General features: G+C 44.1%; 1 protein-coding gene across 3 annotated transcripts in view; it reads right to left on the bottom strand.

The window, feature by feature from the left end:
* CBL (Cbl proto-oncogene) overlaps window positions 1–18,876 on the bottom strand; it is a 60,130-nt gene extending 41,254 nt beyond the window's left edge. Inside the window, exons 1-3 of one of the 3 annotated variants that reach the window (XM_067565141.1) lie at window positions 18,747–18,876; window positions 13,952–14,005; window positions 2,607–2,854 (exon numbers count right to left, since the gene is read on the bottom strand). In XM_067565141.1, coding sequence (XP_067421242.1) covers window positions 2,607–2,734 — 128 coding nt within the window. In that variant the 5' untranslated portion in view covers window positions 2,735–2,854; window positions 13,952–14,005; window positions 18,747–18,876. Of the gene's footprint in view, window positions 1–2,606; window positions 2,855–12,681; window positions 12,842–13,951; window positions 14,006–14,102; window positions 14,199–18,746 lie in introns of those variants that run through there. The other 2 variants (XM_067565150.1, XM_067565132.1) reach the window with 2 other exon arrangements.
* Window positions 18,877–19,756: the final 880 nt, after the last annotated feature.

Below are 19,756 nucleotides of genomic sequence, written 5' to 3' on the forward strand. Positions count from 1 at the left end.
AACACTTAAGTGTAGCACAATCCTTGCTAAAACAAAATCAAGTTTTGTCAAAAAGCAATGCTCAACGACAGCTTGTAGTTCCACTTTCACCTCCCACATTCAAGAAATTACTTGAAAAGAGCAAATCGCTATGAAGAGATTTTTAGTGAGGCACTATCTAAAAGTAAAACAACATAATACTTTATAACCCCTGAGTGGTCATGGAAAGGGGGAAATCAAAACAGTAATAATGAAGCCAAATTACATGAACACATGAAAACACAAAATCATCAAGAAACATTTATGCAAAGTGGCTCCATCACTTCCCATTTTTGTTTCAAAATATTAGAAGCAAACAGCTGCAAGGCCTTCATTCACTTAAGTCATTCAGTTGCAACTACATTCAACTGATCCAGTTAGTTCCACTTTTCTCTACTTACTTCAGTTTGTACATAAAAAATAAACAGTACCTATTCCACTGCTCCAGGTGCCCTTTGAAAATAATTCAATACAAATATACAATTTTTACCAGCAATGGCTAAATAAATATAAATCAACACCGCTATCACCTGCCACCCCCCCCCACCCCCCAATCATCCTCTTCCCACACCTCTCCTCACTCCCTAAAAGCCAGGGGAAACAGAGTGCCTCCAGCACATGCTGCAACGCCATTCAGATTCAGGCTATTCTGGTCCAAGTGGGAAGCAAGTTCCAAAGTCAAGGTGCCCAAAAATAGAAGCGCCCGCTGGCAGCCCTTCCCCCCTGCTTCCCATTTCTTATACTTAGAGGGCTCAAGCATCTGCTGATCTCCACTGAGACAGCTGGGCACGAGGAAGGAGGAGCTCTCTCAGGTAGGCAGGTCTCAGTCTATTTAGAGTTTTATAATTCAAAACCAACCACATAAAATCCACCCAGAAACCATCAGGCAACCAATGCAGATCACAAAGCACTGGTGTAACATGCCCATGATGGAATACGTCATTTAATTAGTGGTCTGACAAATTCTGCACCAGCTTCAGTAATGAAGTAGTCTAAATTGAGGTAACAAAAAGCATGGATGACAGGTGTCACATCTGATTTCAAAACAGTCAAAATCATAGTTATCTATAGGCAAGAAAAAGCTACTTTGGCTGTTACTGATATTCTACCATGTAAAAGCAGCTAGAAATCTAATCAGCTACCTAGACTGCAAACAAACAGATGTGTACACACTGACAAAGGAGCAAATCACATTTTCTGGTTGCTTCCCAAACCAGCCAGCCAGCGCCATCTGTTTGATCAGATGGAGAGTCTAGAGCTCCATCCTCTTCTCCAATCTCAAAAAGTTATTAGGTAAGGCAGCAAACTGAACTGGGTCAGTTCAATAGCAATAGCTGGGTCAGAGGAGATGTAAAAAATCATCAGCATGCCAAAAACACCATGTTTCCTTGCAGCACCCATGCATGCAGATTAAAAGAGATGGACTCTTACAGCACTTGGGACAGCACTCTCGGGGAGGAGAAAAATTCCCCATCACTACTCTGTGAAAATCTTCAGTGAAAAATGAATGGAGGCACCCAAGAGTAGCCCCGTTTCTCTTTGCTTGGGTCTACATGTGAGTCATCAACACCTCACTCTCAGACGTACCACACAGCTAGAGCAGAAGCCACACATGCATACCACTTTTAGTCATAGGAAATGTGCTCATGACCCGTGTCCTTCAGGACACAAGCTATTAAACAAAGTGCTTCTAAAACCTTGAGTCTCTCAGATCCTGACAATGGTCAGGACACCAGAGAGCTGTTGCAGTCCATCTCTAAACAGAGATGACACAAAGGCCAAAGCCAGGAAAAAAAGATGTCTGGGGACAACTTCATTGATAACCAAGGACAAAATAGCATTATAAAATTCTAAACCATTCATAAAGTGACCTGCCAAAAGAACATTCCTTTCCCTGAGACACCTCTGAATATGATCAGGTTCCTTTCATTTCAAAATAGATCCATTACGTGCAAACTAACTTCAAATTCTAGTATGGTATGAAAGTGAAGTGAGAAAATGTAGGACAATCTCTTGATTTCCTTCTCTCTGCCTCCTATGCTACAGGCTATTATTTTTTACTTCATCAAATGCTAATGCAACCTCCATAACAACAATAAAATTAACAGAACACAGGTCACGACTCCAACAATTAAAGTTTGTAAAATTAAATCTTTCATCATCACTTAGTTTTGTGGTTTAAAACAAGCTATTCTGAAGTCTTTATAGATTTAATACAGAAGAACCTTACTGATACTCTTTACTTTGGCATGGAACTATACTCAAGTACACTTCATACATAAATTTGAAAACCCATTCAGAATATAAATAATCTTATTCTTTATACTAGTGTGAATAAAGTCAAGGCTAAGGAACAGCCAGTAAGGGTCAGATCAGGAATATTAATATCTCTTCTGCGTCCTCTCATTGCCTTCATTCCAGCAGAGAATATTTCACTTCAAACTTTACCCTCTCCAATTAGCCTTAAATCTCATCACCACTGATTTCTTCCTTCTCACATGCCAACCACCAAGCTGTTCACAGTTCAAGGTCTTACCCACTCAGCTAGACCTGTAAAAGAAGTATTTGTAATAACTTTTCCCCATTACCTAGGCTGAGAGTTCTCCTCATACATCCTCTCTTTCCCTTCCTTAAAGAGGCTGATGGTCTGTTTGGTCTTCTTCATCAGGTTCTCCATGAAGACCCTGAAGTACTCATTTTCTCCTAGGGTTTCCATCTTCCCCTCATAGCGTGACAGGATAGTTCGTAGATGCTGATACGTATCAGGTAGCAGATCTAGAATATAGGGTGGGCTGTTCTTCAGTGCCAGTTTTGGGTTCTGACATAAACGCACCACCTGCAATAAATAAATAATGGAACAAGTCACCATTTTGAGATGTTTAGACTATTAAACAATATTTGCTTGCAATTTTTAAAGTAGATGATCAGTGAGTGACATTACTTGACATGCAAAAGAAGATACAGCATACTGTGAAACTGTTTATATTTCAGAGTATCTGCCCAAATGCACTAGTCCCTGAACAGATTTCACCTATTATAAAAATCACAATCTACAGACTAACATGTTTTCATGACCACTGATGTCTAAGTTCCAGGAGGTTACATCTCACACAAAATTAATCTTAAAATATTTGATGCGAGAATATTTCAAAAGGTAGTTTTTGGTGATGAAGCTGCTGTCTTGCCGAATGCTTCTGACAAAAAGACGTGATCCAGACTTAGGGCTTGTTTACCTGGGGAAATGTACTGGTATAATTATATCGCTGTAGTTATACTGGTATAACTCACTATGTGGGCACTCTTGCTCCAGAATAAGAGTGTCTTTTTCCAGTTTAGTTTATATGTGACAAACTTAATCATGCCAGTACATTTCCCTGTGTACGCAAGACATATAATGGAGAATTCAGTACTACTGGGATCCACTTGAATAAAAACTTGACCCTGAACTTATACATTTACAATTAATGACGAGCATAAAAGCAACATACAGCTATCAACAGGGACTACAAAGAAAGGTTTTCTATACAGAAAGCAGAGAGACCAAAATTTCATTTGAAATACCCTATTAACTTTAGTGGTAAACAGCTTACTGACAGGAACATAATTCTGTGTCCCCAGATACGCATCTCCACTGACTTCAATAAGTTGCATGCAAATGTGAGAGGAAAATTGGACCCTCTGCAGTTATTTCTCTCCCCTGTGTGCATCTGTTCACAAAAGCACTTGCTGCTCTAGTTTTACTCAACAGTGATGAAATGAAAGTTAATTAAACGATGGTAACCTACTTTCTAGCAAATTACCTGACATGTCTTGGAGATTAATTTTCTCTTACTGCCTTCATATCTACTCTTCCTAATGGAAATGTTTTCTAATTTGTACTATAGCAGTGAGATTACCTACACATTCTTAGTGAGTAAGAATTTGAGTCAATCATTCCACAAGTACACTGTGCAAAACAAATTAATAGGATTATCAGTAAAGAAACTTTTTGCCATTTTATGCATCAATTTTTGCTTGTCCATAACAGGATAGGCACCACAACTGAATAGAAAAATCTCATTCAAGATGCAAAGATAATGCTGATATTGTAACTATATATGACAAGATGAAAAAGCTCTCTGAACTTCAGTGGTCTGCAAGATAGGGCAACTACATGACAAAGCTCATGAAAACTAGTTTAATCAATAGGAGAAACAGTATTAAAAAGGATCATACACCTCACAGAGAAAGGCCTCTTCTGTACCCAGAACTGCCAAGGTTCTCTATTATCCAATCTAAGGAGAGAGAAAGCTGGCTACAGAACAGCATAATGCAATCTTGGAAGTTATTAGGGCTCTCTCAGCTCCAAGGAAGTGCTGAAACACTGGCTTAGCATGACAAAGCAATTTCAGGGCTTCAATTCTAAAGCCATCTTTTGAAAAGACAAAAAACAGGCAATTGGAAATAAACTGAACTAACAGCTCTAGTCTTTGGTGTTTACCTCCAACTTAAAAATAAGGCTGGAGCAATAATTTCCTAAAGCTTTCTACTGCAGTGCAAAAACACTGTTTTGACTTCCTAATATCAAAAGGCATGACTGAGGTCTAAATTGATGCCAGTGTTGTGCAAAAAGATATTATAAAGAGGATCTCATAAAAATGCTGCAGATCACTTTCTTCAGAGGGCTTTAGGAAGGCAGATAAGAAAGCTGCAAGAATAATCTGGTGCCACTCTGCAGTGTATGCATTTACAATTAATACCTACAAGCTAGTGGGTAACATTCAGAAAAAGTTAACTGGCTCTCTACATTACACACTTAAACACTGATTCCATTACTTTCGCCTCACAAACTGTGATTGAATAGTAAATATTTAAACCAAATAACTAATTTGGTCTGAAATGCAGCTTCAGCATTTCACTCAGCCTTTTAGGATAGGTGCAAGGAGCACAGCGTGGAGAGTTCACTTGTGTCTTCCAAAAATGCATGGCTCGTATTAACTCCACTGTTAAGACTCCGCTGAGAGATTCAATTTCCATCAAGGGAATGACTGACTGCATCAAATCTCAGACAGGTGAATCTGATTCCCATAATGAGGAGGAGTTACCACTCTGGAGGAGCACGGAATGTACAGATGGGAAACCAGCTACCCAAATACACTTCCCCTCCATTCTGAACTGACAAATACTAGGAGATCTAAGCAAGGAGAGGAGTTATCACAAGATTGCTCCTGCAGTTGGTGCTTCTTTAGGGCTTGCATACATTATACAATTAATCTTATCAGGGAACCAAGCTACAATACAATTGTGTTCAGAGACTACAGTTTCACTTTGCAACATGGATGGATCCTAACCATGTCCCTGAAGCAAGCTACAGACAGCACCATTATTGCTCCTACAAATCTAGTTTGTTATTTAAACAACTGTGTTAAAAACAATTATTGGTGTGTTTTAAGGAAACCACATGAAGGAAGCAGACAAGGCAAACACAGAGAACAGTCATTTCTCTGGGTCAGCTGTAATAGGAAATGGCACCGGCTGTTCTCTCTTGAAACTATCCAGCTCTGTAGGAAGCTGACCTACTGTACATCAGTAACGCTACAGACTTGTCTAACGTTTTCTCAGAAAAGCAACGAATTCTGCAGACAGATCACATTCTCACAACCTGTATAAAACTTCTCATTAAAGTACCCTGTATGAATATCCAAAGTCAACAGTTTACAGCCAAGAAAAGCTGAAAAACTTTGGTTTTATTACCTGATGAATTTTAAATAAGTTTAATTATTCACCAAACGGACACCTATTTCAACAGTTGAAGTTCACAACTCCCCATAGGTGATTTTAAAAGCAACCAATAGAAGTACTCAAATACATTACTTGCCTACCAACTGTCCATCATTTAACAAACTGGTTTTTCTTAATACAGCCAAAACATTAAAAAAAGTTGCACTCGACTTACTTCTCAACCTATGCACTTGCAGCATCATGATCATGTCAAAAGGAATGTTCTCAGCTCTAGGAAACCAGTGTTATATATATATATCAATCACCAAGTTACCATGCACTCCATTCATTCTTTCCCCTTGATTCTCTGCTGCCACAGAACACTACCGTGAGGTCAGAAAGGCAGCAAATACCTTACATTAGGTGTGATCACATTAAAGAGAAATCATTTCTGGTTTTTCAAGTGACTTGAAAAGAACCATGGTCTTAAAGGGACATGGTCAACTGAAATTTGGTCTCACTGTAAAACTATTTTAAAAATAAAGCTTTTACCAACAGAAATGTTTCTGTATTTTTAAAAATTCCAATGAAAACAGTTGTTTGTGAACAAATATATTCCCAGGCAAAGTTTTAAACTCTCAGCAAGGAGCACCTAAAAATTAAACTGACTACAAACAATACTGAAATTGATTTAATTGATTTCCAGTTTCCAACCTGAGAGAAATGAAAGAAGTAAACAAAGAGCATAAATAACTACAAATATACTGGATTTTTAAATTTTCCACTAAACTTGTAAAAGGGACACTGTAGTTTTGCCATCACATTTCCTATTTTTAAAAATATTTCTCTCTTCCTTATTGCTGTGTTAAAGACTCACACAAATAGGGAACTATGATTAGAATGAGGAAACCGTGAAACTGTCTACACAAAGTGCTGTCAAAAGCATTGTTTAAAAAAACCCTGAAAAATAGAGAAAAATAATTTCTTCACTATTTTGTTTTCTTTGTGACTTTTAACAAGGGAAGTTTAAAAAAAAACAAACAAAAAAAACCTTCATTGCCATTATCAAATGTGACTTGCAACAAAATTTCCAGATGTTAATGATAAAAATGTGTTGAATGACATCCACATTTAGATTAGAGAGGTGTATGCCATTGTAGGGATGTGCCATGTCCTGGGATGTGAAATCTACTATTCTTCCATCCCGTCCAGTTACAAAACCCTGCTAAGTATTTTAGAATTTCCACAACCAGTTCCTCAAATGCCCAAGGGCAGCATTAGGGTATCTCTTCACTGAAACTAGCAGTGAGCCTCCCTCCCAGCTTGGGTAGAGAGACTGGCACACTAAAAATAGCTGTGTGGACCTAGTGGCCTCAACAAAGTCTTGGGCTAACCACCTTAGTTCCAGCCCACCTACCTCCACAGGTGACTAGCTCAAGTCTCTGCCAGTGCTGCATCATCCGCACAGCTATTTTTAGTGTGCCAGCATGAGTCTGTCTGCCCTGGGTGGGATGCTTGCTCCTAGCTACAGTGTAGACCTATCCTGGATGTTATTTTTATTATTCTGCTGCCTAGATTATGTACTGAAAATAAGTTATCAATTGCATTATCAAAAAAATATATATATAAAGCAACTCCCTCCTGCCAACACACAGTACTAACAAGTACTTTACTGCATAAATAAATGTTCTGATATTCAGCACTGCTTTAATTGCTTAACACAGTGAAAAGATGAGGAAATAGAATAAATTAGACTGACATTAGTTCCTCCCACTTTAGCCTAGTAAAAGGTATAGGATGGCTATAGGCAGTACAAAGAAGAGGTGCTTAGTGTGCTATTTGTCACTGCACTTTGCAGGCTTATAAGACATCTAACAGCACAGCCTCAAAGGCATGATTCAACCCCTAACTCCTAGATTAGATAGCAAATCATTTTTACCTAAATTCAGCAAGAAGCTGCCATCAGCATCGCCTAGAATACACAGAACAGTGGAATTTTAAAGTGGCCAGTAAATGTATAGATGTGTAATATCACAGATGCTATGCGCCACAACTACCTATAATATAGCAGCAAGGTTTAATCTTGCAAACTTGAATAGGCAAACTGTGGTGATAACCATAATCAATCACACTCTAGTCCTTGTCTTACAGAACAAAGACAAAACACTTGCCTAAAAAACTTAAAAGGTTTCCTGCTCTACTTCAGCAAAATTTCAAAAACTGTACCAGAACCTCATATTCCAGTATCCTATTTAATCACAGCAAAAGCACTAAAACATATTAAGGGTACAGAATAGCATAACAGGGTTTCCTCTTGTCTTTAGTGTGTGCTAGAGTGGGGCATATACTCTAACAAGACTGTAGATGATGTGGCCCTGGAGAACCTACTGTAAACTCTTTGGGACATGGACTGTGCCTTCTATATCTGTACAGCACCTAGCATGACCTGAGCCTGATCAGGAACTGCAGCTGCAACTAATATATAAATATTAATCTACAAAGTGGCCAAATATTTAAAGATGTATCAGCATACAAAAGGACTGAATGGTGTTATATTGATACGATACTTATCTCAAACAACCTGTTTTATCCTCATGAAATAGAACAGAAGCATGCTTCAATGGGGAACAAAATCATTCCAATCAGTGATATTCTATGCCAAGACAGAGTCATTTTTGGTTTGGAGTTTGTTTTTTTGGAAGGGGCGAAGACGCAATGGGACTTGGCCTAGCACAAACCAAACACTATTTTAGCTCCTAAACAAAGTGCACCAGGCTATACAACTCAGACAAGCTGTAGCTTGCACTCAAGTGCCAAAACATGACCTGCCAAAGGTGGGAAAGGAATGTATGAGTATACTTTCCCCGAAAGTGTGAACTAAACTTTGAAACACCACACCCAAAACAACCATTTATCTGGCTAGTTATGTAGCTTGTTATTTAAATGGCTGCTTTCTCATAAAGCAGCAGCTGCAGAAGTGAAGTCCAAATAAGCTATGAGGGAGCAGATGACAAACCAACATAAGATTTCACTGAACTAACATGGACATACTGCATCCAGAAGGCCATGAATGAGATCCATCTAAAAACTAAAATACTGGAAAGAGATTGTCCAGTGTCCAACTTTTGTTTAAAATGGCACTCTTATTTATTCTTGCAACTGTCAAATTTTGAAATTTACTGAAAACAGAACTTCCGAAGTATTGAAGTATACTATTCTATGCTTGTCTGTTCATAAGGAGTCAAGTAATTAGCTCTACTGCTACAGTACTACTTACACATTTTAATACATAAGAATGCCATTTGTTAAACTTTGGGAATCCTAGTGTTTTTCCATTACCCTGTTGACGAGGCCCTCGTCACAAGTTAAGAAACACAAAGCAAGTCTTATTATGGAACCCCACATCAACAGTCAAGGCATAAATAATGAGTAAAGGAAAGAGGCAACCGAAGAGGAACATCCCGCAGAATAGAGAGATACGAAGGAGTGCTGCCCAACACCGGAGCTTTGACCTCACTACGTGTCACCAAAGGCAACTGTGGGAAGAACATGGGACAAAATTAATCTGAAACAAAAGTAAAAGACTTCTTCAGATGGAAGTTGGGCACATGTCAAAATGGTAACATATGATGGAGAGAATGGAATAGAGATTATGGACAACTATTAGCTTGTGTAGGAAATTCATTAGCCCCATCTGAAGAACAGCAATGCCTGAATGCTTTTGGAGGACACCAACTAATTTTAGGGGTTAATGAATTCAGGTCACTGTACAGATACAAACACAGCATGTGTGTCTGATCAATAAAATCCCTTATCAGATGTGCACCCACCAATCATTTTCTTATACACCTATCTGAGTTTGTTTATATTTGAAATGGCCAGATAATTGACAACAGAAATGAAGTTTCACAAGATCTCCCCACCTCTTTACAATTTCCCAACCAATTGTTAGTTGATGCTTGGCAATTTGTTGTGTTAAAAAAAAAAATCTAATGATAGTCTAATGTAGGGCTAATCCTATAGCTGGATATGTGTAGGCAGATTGTTATATCTATACAGAACTGCTAAAGCCAATGGGGCTCCACACAGATGCAAGACGCACCCCTGTAGATCTGACAGTTAGATCAGGGTCTTAATCTGATTTCAGTATTTTAACTATTATTAAGCATACAACTAGAGCTTTCAGCCACTATTTACAAACAAAGGCATTTCATAGTGTGGTTATAGAACTGGCAGCCAAACTAAGCTCAGGCAAAATAAATTCCTCTAAATATTTTTGCAGCAACTACAGCACTGTTGGCTTTGCTTCACTGATCACAATTTCATGGTAAGGAAAATGTGTGTAGCCAAGAACTGACTACGCAGGTCAGTAGTGGTATTGGTACCCAAAGATGCCCAGAAAATGCTGCTTTTATACAGCAAAATGACATACCAAGATAATCTCCATCTTTCCAATTCCAACTTTTTTTAGCCTTTTTTCTTTGCACTGACTAATCTATGTAGCTGAGCGTGAATGTGTGCATATTTATGGCATATACATGGGAATGGAGATTCACATTAGAACAAGTTACATCCAGGCATTGATAACACATCTGTATATGTATGAATGCAGAAATATGCACATAACACCTTCCCAACATTTGTGGTTACCACTTTCATTCTCTCATCTGTTCGCCCTCAGTATCTACAATGAAAGAAACATACGCACCTTTCAAGAACCTCTCTTACCATCCTGCATCCCATCTCTCCATGTTTAAGAATAATCAAAGCTCATCACATATATAGCAAATATATGTCACAATCATAAACCATGCTTTTTATATTGACTGCCAACACTTAAAAGGAATGTTTGGGCATGAATGTTTTTTACTGGTCTTTTAAAAATGTATTTTAAATTTTTTTCCTTTCAGAACTAACGAAGCTACAACGTTGACTGCAGGAGATTCAGGGCTTAATGTGCACAAACGCTGTCCGTTAAAAGAGGAAGAAAGGTGAAATGCATGGGTTTGCCCATCAGCCCTACCCATCCTGTTCCCAGAGGGGAAGGTGGAAGGTGTGGCACTCCCCAGAGAATTGCTAACTGCTTTCTAACTGCTTTCATTGTGCACTAATCTACTCTTTCTACTGAACCCAGCATTATGAAGTATGCCACTCATTTTAGACTTGAATATATCTCAATCCTATACAAATTTAGGCCTGGTCTACATTAGACGGTTTTGTCAACAGAAGTCGGCTTTTTTTCCCCACAAAACAGTGATAGTGTACACACTGCAATCACCCCCCGTTCCCCCTCCAACAAAACTGCTCTGTTTTTTTGACAAAATAAAACCAGCTCGATGAGAGGTGTAGGGTTCATGTCAGCTTAGTTAGGGCAATGCAGCGTCAATGTAGACACTGCATCCCCCTTACATGGGCTGTGGGGCTGCCATTCTTGTCAATTTCACAGTTCCAGTGTGAAATTGACAAGAAAGCCCTGCTGAGAGCTGAGCAGCTGGTCTCCACTCTGGGCTGGAAGCTGGGCAAGAAACCTGGGGTGCCTGGACCCCACTCCTGGCTACGAGCAGGGCAAAAAGCCCAGGTGCTTCTCCATTTTCTGTCAATTTCACAGCTCAGCCAGGCAGAGCAGGTGAGGGAGGGGGAGAAGCTGGGGCAGATGGACTCCACTTCCCAGGGGCGAGAAGCCCAGTGGGCTTTCCCCAGCTCCCAGCATGGAACAGGGGAGGGAGAAGCCCGGGGCTAGCTCCCGGCAAGGAATGGGGACTGGAGGGAGGGGGGGCAGCCTACTGGGAGCCCAGCAGAGAGCTGAGAGACTAGGCTCTGAGCTCCCCATACTGCCCCTCTAAGGTTGGTAGAAGTGCTCCTGGTGAGGACGCATTCCACCGACCCAAGAAGGGTGGCGTGGACATCAGCCAGTGTGCCCAGCTCTGGCAGTACCCACTGCCTGATGCTTGGGAGAAAAAGAAATTAACGAACCTGGGTATATAGTGCTGTAGGCAGAGGGCTGAGAGTTGTAGGAGTGATTCTGATTCCTGCAGTAATCATTTTATGCCACGAAGCATGAGATTTAATTTCCCTTATTTTAGCATAACTCCACATGTTTATTAGAGAGGGAATTACACAGGGTCTCATGATGGTGCTCGAAAGTCACTGTTTTAATAAAAAGTCTCTATGCTGAGTCCCAGGGCACTGCCACCACTCATTCCACAGTGAGCTCTCCACACTGCCAGGGTACGCCAGACCTCTGTCCTGCCTTCAAGACAGCAGACGACCTGCTCAGGAGCGGGCTGGAGCTCACAAGCAAAGGGGGCCAACCTCAGCAAAATCCTTCCTCTGACTAGAGGGGCAGGGTTTACTGCAAATAGGTCAGAGACACGAACATGCCTGCAACCTACCTTTGCCGGGGCCCCCCACGCCAGCCCCCCACCGCTCCACACAGCTCTTCGTCTTCCCCAACACCCCCTGCGAGTCCAGCCTTCTCCCTGACATCTTGCTCCTCTCCTCACCCCCACCACTACACGCCTCTACCTCGGCCTCCCCCACCCAGCCATCCCTCCCCAGCCCCATGGCTAGCCCCCCCCCACACCTCCCCAGCCCCATGGCTAGCCCCCCCCCACAAACACCTCCCCAGCCCCATGGCTAGCCCCCCCCCCCACACACACCTCCCCAGCCCCATGGCTAGCCCCCCCCCACACACCTCCCCAGCCCCATGGCTAGCCCCCCCCCACACACCTCCCCAGCCCCATGGCTAGCCCCCCCACACACACACACCTCCCCAGCCCCATGGCTAGCCCCCCACACACACACACACCTCCCCAGCCCCATGGCTAGCCCCTCCCACCTCCCCAGCCCCAATACTGCCCCTCCCCCACCTCTAGCCCTTCCGGCCAGCTCAAGCCTGCCCCAGCCTCTACCCCCTCCCCCTCCCCACCCCACCCCACTCCAGTCCCTGCCCCTCCCCCCAACCTTGTCCATGAGTTTCCAGCACTTCTCCACCATCTTCTTGTCCACGGCGCCGGGCTGGTGCGGGCCCAGGTGGTGGTGGTGCGGCTGGAAGGCGTCCTTCATCAGCCCGATCAGCCCGCCCGGGCCCTTCTTCAGAGGGGCCGCCATGGGTGGGGGGCGGCGGTGGGTCGGTCGGTCGGTGGGTCGGTCAGGCGCGCGCGCGCGCTCCCCCCCGCCCCCGCCTCGCTCCGAGGCCGCCTGGCCGAGCCCCCCCGGGCCGCTCCCAGTCCCGCCCCGGCCGAGCGGAGAGAACCGGACCGAGGAGGAGGAGGCAGCTCCAGGACGGAGCTCTGGGGCTGCCGCGGGGACGCGCCTCGGCGGGGGGGGGGGGGAGGAAAGAGGAAGGCAGGAAGGAAGACGCGCGCGACCCGCCGCCAGCCGCTCCCAGTGCCGCCCGCTGATTGGCTGCCGTGGGAGGGGGCCCGGCACGCACGCCAATGGGAGGCTGGGGCACAGCCGCCGGGCGCGCGCTCGCTAAGGAGGCGCCCGCGCTGATTGGTCGCGCCGGGCTGCCCGGAGCGCGCTTGGCGGGGAAAGCTCACTCCACTACCGGCCGGGGGAGGCGGAGGGAAGGGTGGGGCAGGTAACGTCCCGCCTCGCGAGCCGCCCAGCCGGCCGCTCATTAGCTTAGCCCCGCCTTGACTCCGCCCCCCCATGGCCCGGTGCTTTGTACTACGCGTGCGCCCCACGGGGGAGGCATGCGCAGTGTGGCGGCCGAGGCAGGAAGGAGGCCATGCTTAGTGTGGGCAAGCTGCCTGGGGTGGTGGGGCAGCCTGGCCTGGGGGAGCAGGGACAGCCCCAGGGTGGAACAAGGTGGTTTGACTCTAACGCTGCAGTGCGTGGCAGGCGGGTCAGAACCAGGGCACCCACCCCAAGGCGGTGGTGAGTTCCGGTAACCTGCTGAGGCACTGGGACAGCCTAGCCACCGCCTCGCGGACGGTCGCCTCTCGTGGACCCCGGGCTCGCCCGCCACCCAGGCAGTGCTCGATGTATGCCAGGGCCCAGCCCCGGCGCCTCTGGGCCTGGCAGTTCACAGCCCCAGCACCTCTGGGCTTGCTGCATCAGTTATGAATGTAAAAAAAAAAACCAAACTGCTGGAGCCCCGGCTCCCCTTTCCTTACCAATTAAGCCCTGCACCCACGTGAGCCTGCCTGTGTGAGCGATGGTCCCTCACCCTGAGAACCGCAGCCCTGCTCAGGTTACATCCAGCCCCGACGGACCGGTCACTTACCCCAGGTCAATGGCACTTCCGCTCTCAGGCCCAAGACGAGGGTTGTAGCCAGTCCTGTAATAACGATTTATGAAGTAGGAAAAGGAAACGAGAGTTATTTACAAGGCTAAAGCATATGAAATACACACACACAAATGAGTTACAATCTTACATTTAAAATAATAATAGAAGCTTCTATAATAAGCCTTTAGGGCTAACCCAGCCTAAGCACGAGGGATCTCTTATTGATGGCTAGTAAATCTTGCCACCCAGAGCCCAAGCAGCATAAAGGCTGTTCCTTCTTGTTAGGGATTGTTTTCCTCCTAGTCCCTTGTACTCTGAGCTGCAAACTCAGCTGACAAGAGGAATCCACTTGCATGGCTCCTCTTCGCCAGGGGGAGGGCAAAACAAAGGTCTTTTATCCTCTTTATTGTCCCACAATAGTTCCTCTGCTCTTGATGGACTTTTCCTGTTAGGCAGATTGTAAAATTTTCTGCTGGAGATCAGCACTTCACACTAGTTAATGTCTCTCTCTTGTCTGGTGATTTACACAGTCACAAAGGCTCCCAATACAATTGCTCAGCTATTACCTTACAATAGGATGGAGATATTTACAGTTAAGATTAATCAAGGCAGCAGCTCACAAGCATTCAATAAAGTCTAACCCCTAAACACATTCTATAATTCTAATACCTGTTTTAACAATACTAAGGGCTAGTCTACTCTTGAAACTTACAGCAGCAGCACAGCTGTATCAGTACAGCTGTGCCATTGTAAGAGCACCTATGTAGGCGGATTACGTCCATAGGAGAGAGCTCTCTCCCGCCGACATAATAAAACCACCTAAACAAGCGGTGGTAGCTATGTCAACGGGAGAGCTGTCCACACAAGCGCTTATTCTGGCAAAACTAATGTCATTCAGGGCGGTATTTTTTAATACCCCTGAGCAAAAAAAAAGTTTGGCGCAAGTGCTAGTGTAGACAAGGCCTTACACACAGGTGAGCCACACAGATTCCGGCCATGTATTTGTCAGTGTTCCTTTAAGACATGGAGACCTTGGTGTAAGCTGGCATCTGGTCTGCCAATATCACAAATTGGTTTTTTAAAGGCAGGCAGGTCAAGGTGTTACGGTTGTAAAACTAATGTGAAAGTTGGTGCCATTGTACTGTGAGATTAAAGTTTAATGAACTATATCATCAATTCTGTTTTTTTAAATAAAAAGTACCACTAGTGGCTGGATCTCTTATTTAACTTTTACTAAACAAGAGCCCTATTTAAGTATCCAAGCACAGTATTTTCAAGAGTGCTTGAATGACTTAGGAGCACAAACCCCGTTGATTTTAAACTACAAACCCTGATTGAGGAGCATTAGTTTTTCTGGGGAAGTTTATTACATTAGAAGGTGATATAGCCTGGGCTATTTAGTTTTGTGGCAGTCTCACAGATGTTAGAGGGCCCAGACATGTCTTTTTCAGCACTGATGAACATTCCAACCGTGAAACTTCTTAGTAGAAAAAGAAATGTATGTAAAATCTGAACTTGTATTAACAATTAGGAAAATTAAAGGAACAAGTATGAGACATCCATGTAAACAATTTGACTACAAAGTGAGTGGAAAGTAGAAAACTAGCAACATGTAACTTTAAAAAAAAAAAACCCCAACAGATTTAAATTTGAAAATAATAATCCTGATTTTTAGCCACTCTGCCCAGCCTGTGTGCGGGACACACCCCTTAACCTGGCAAGGGACAAATGGCTGATCCCCACCATGCAATGCACCTTTCATTCCATCACAGCATCTCATGAGCCTCATATAACCAGCACTACTGCAATGCAGCCACCTCGGAGTGGAGGGCAACAGTCAGCACATAGAACCCTACAGGCCAGTAGAAGGAGGGGAAATGTTGACCAAGAACACCAAGGCAAATGCCCATCCTACCAAAACGTGCTGCATGTGATTGTTAATGTCCATACAGAGCAGACAAGAGCTTGGTTTATAAGTCTCTAAGGGACCACTTGCACTATTACCACCAGGTTCCCAATGCATCTGCTTCCTAAGTCGCTCCTATCAACAGCTGAACCTGTAGGTTCCAGGGAATCAGGGTTTAAACCCTGGTGCTTGTGGCTCTGAGACATCCCCTCCCTGTTATATTTTTGTTATGAAAGCAACAACCAGAAAATATTTGCTTTTCCCCCTAAAATATTGTTTTATCATTGATCCCACGGCTCCTCCCCATTAGCAACATACCTCCAACTTCCTTCATAGTGAGCATTGCACAATCATAGAATCATAGAAGATTAGAGTGGGAAGGGACCCTCAGTAGGTCATCTAGTCCAACCCCCTGCTCAAAGCAGGACTAACCTCAGCTAAATCATCCGAGCCAGGGCTTTGTCAAGCCACAGCTTAAAAACCTGTAGAGATGGAGATTCCACCACCTTCCTAGGTAACCCATTCCAGTGCTTCACCACCTTGCTAATGAAAAAGTTTTTCCTAATATCTAACCTAGACCTCCCCCACTGCAACTTGAGACCATTGCTCCTTGTTCTGTCATCTACCACCACCGAGAACAGCCTAGCTCCATCCTCCCTGGAACCCTCTTTCAGGTAGTTAAAGGCTGCTATCAAATCCCTCCTCATTCTTCTCTTTTGTAAACTAAACAAGCCTAGTTCCCTCAGCCTCTCCTCATAAGTCTTGTGCTCCAGCCCCCTCATCATTTTTGTTGCCCTCCGCTGAACTCTCTCCAACTTGTCCACATCCTTTTTGTAGTGGGGGGCCCAAAACTAGACACAATACTTCAAATGCGGCCTCACCAATGCCGAATAGAGGGGAATAATCACTGCCTTCGATCTGCTGGCAATGCTCCCACTAATGCAGCCCAATATGCTATTAGCCTTCTTGGCAACCAGGGTACACTGCTGACTCATATCCAGCTTCTTATCCACTGTAACCCCCAGGTCCTTTTCTGCAGAACTGCTGCCTAACCCAGCGGTCTCCAGTCTGTAGCTGTGCAGACATCACACAACAGCAGTACTTCCCTTTTTCAAAAAGCCAGGTTCCTTTTTCTTCATATCAAGAACTTCCAGCGTAAATACATAAATATATACACACACAAATCAGGAAATGGAGCAAGCAGTTTGCAGTGTCTAACTGGGTGTGGGAAATGCAAGGCTTGCAAGTTCCGTTTGCCTTGGGAAATTGTTGACTAGAGAAGCCATCTCCTATTAAATTGAACCTGCACCTTGAGGCATCCAGCCTTTGTTAGTGTGTTTATCTTTGTCCATTTCCCTGTAAAGGGTATGGAGCCAACATACTCAGAAATTCTTGTTGAAGTCATACACTTCCCTGTTCTCATGCGGTTTCTCTCCCACCCCTCCCACAAGTTGTACAAAAATAGAAACTCACGTTCAGTGTGTTGACATCACCAACCCTGCATCTTCTGCAAACAGAACGCACACTTGGCTTCACCTTGTGACAAGCTGTACAACAGACATGTCCCAAGAGACCATGCTCCCAGTCCTGGAAACACTGACACGTGGTGAATTTTGTTCCCACCAAGAGTTCTCGTTACAGTGAGTGGGATTGCTGATGCTAGCAAAGTTAGGCGGGTTTGCAGGATCAGCGTCCTAGCGCCTAATCCATAGCTTGATAAGTCAAGCAGCTTTGGATCAAGCTGCTCTAGATTCACCAACCTTTGTGTAAATGGGTGAAGTCTGTCCTACTCCAGGTCAAGTTGTGACCACTTTAGTCCTATATACGAGTGCTTATTGGGACAAGTGGTCCCAGTGAAGCTCCCGAGGTCACCAGGGCATAGAAGGTTCACCATTTGGCCCTCGATGATATCACAAAATGTATATATTTACAGGTAGGGGTTAAACAATAAGTGTGAAATTTGAAACAAGAAATAAATACATCCTGCACTGGGTGCATGACTGAATTCTGCAGAGAACAGACTCAGCGATTCCCCCCATTCCATCTGGTATATCTGGGAAACAGCACACAGGCCTGAGTCTCATCTCATAGCAGTTTTCTCCCAGAGAAAAACCCATGGAGTTTACTTCCATAGGGCTACCCCTGGCCTGCAGCAGCATCACTGAGACTGAGAATCAAGCTCATTGCTTCCAAAACTAATGTTCAATTAATAAATCCTCCTGTGGCAAAAAAAAAAAAAAAAAAAGCCAGCCATAGAGACGTGAAACTGATGGCTCCTGAGTGGTGCCAGCTGTACTAAACATGGCCAGCTAATAAAGAGTTCTAAAACCATCACACTGGAGTTTGTAACTGGTTTCCTTTCGGATATTTTATTTTGCAATGGCACCAAAGGCAAATCCTCCTCTGGAATTAATACAACTGCTTTCTTCATTCCCTCCTCCCCCCCCCCCTTGCTTCTGCAACAGGTCAGAGCAGGTTTGAGAATGTGCAAAACAGAACTGAAAACACTTGAGGGAGATTACAGAGGGAGTCATGAGGGGAGAAGAGCAAAGCTGGTAGAACTGTGACCTTTTGGCAGTATTGCAAGCATTCAAAAGTCATGACATTGGCTAAAAAATCATGAGTGCTTGTTTTAAAAGTTGGGTTCTTTTCTTTGCCTTCTGGTTTTGAACATAAAGAGTACACTAGTAAGTTTTTCTCCACATCCATAAAGGCTTGAAGTTTAGTTTTTGCTTTTAAATGACAACTGAGAGTCTCACAAAATAAAATGATTCCGGGAGATGGGGCTTTAAGGGGAAAAAGCCACCAAATATTGCAAACTGGGCAATACAGTTTTTGCAATTTAGCTTGAATAAATAATTTATTTACATCCTGGTGCTTGCTTACATTAAAACATGTCCTTTCTGGGGACGTGGATCTCTTCAGTCTTTGTAGAGTCCACTTTGCGGTATTCTGAAAAAATGACTCAGATCAGCACCTTCCTTTCTGCTGCCTCTGCCTGGAAATTCAACTATTCCATGGCAACACTGGAAATTGCTTGCAAGTGAGCAGCAGCGGTAACTTTCCTGCAAGATAACAAGGATGTGTACTGCTGCGTAGTTTTACACAGGACATGTTCAAGACGCACCCGTTCAGATCCCCCCCACCCAATATGCCAGAGTGTGAATTGCAACTACTGTACCACAGCTTCCCCACCACGCTCTTCAGCCTACTCCCACGGTAGAGGTCTCAGTCCTCCAGATGAGTAGAGCCATCAACCTCTTCCAGGGTAACAGAGTCTTTTAGGCAAAAGACAACAAAAGCACAAAACAAAAGAATTTTCAGCCCAGCCTCCCCCCTACTTCCTTACCAGCAGGCTTCAGCTACTAGAGCCTGTCTTAAGGGTACCTGGGCTCTGGTACATTCAACAATCCAGTCCACACCCACCCTTCCTACAAAGGGCTGTGGCAGGCCACGACGCTTGGACGCTTCCTAGGCCTCACCCAGGCTTCTTACCCCCACAGGAGCAGTCTGTCTACTCATCTCCCCAGTCAGTTTGAGCTGCTGGGCTTCAGATCAACACCCCACACATGTATAGCAGCTACAGTGCTACCTGACCAGGGTTGAGTGGCTATAGACCTCCTGGCCCTTAAAGGGGCAGGCCACCCTGTTTACAGGACATTTTACAACTTCCCTGTCATTTGGTTACATCCATACATTGTGGTGCCATCGCCTTATACCACAGCAACTTTTCACAGGCATGCTCTGCATTGTGGTGCATTGCCTGACATCGCAACAAGTGTTGCATACGCATTGCGTGGTTGTGCACTGCTCACCCAGCAGCAGTCTACTGTGCAATTCCACCAAACCTGGAGCTACAACGGTTTCATTGCTCTGAATGAAATTCCCCCTGTGCA

This window comes from Emydura macquarii, unplaced genomic scaffold, assembly GCF_026122565.2.
Source record: "Emydura macquarii macquarii isolate MOO-44397 ecotype Brisbane River unplaced genomic scaffold, CSIRO-AGI_Emac_v2 contig_312, whole genome shotgun sequence".
In the NCBI taxonomy this organism is placed as follows: domain Eukaryota; kingdom Metazoa; phylum Chordata; order Testudines; family Chelidae; genus Emydura; species Emydura macquarii.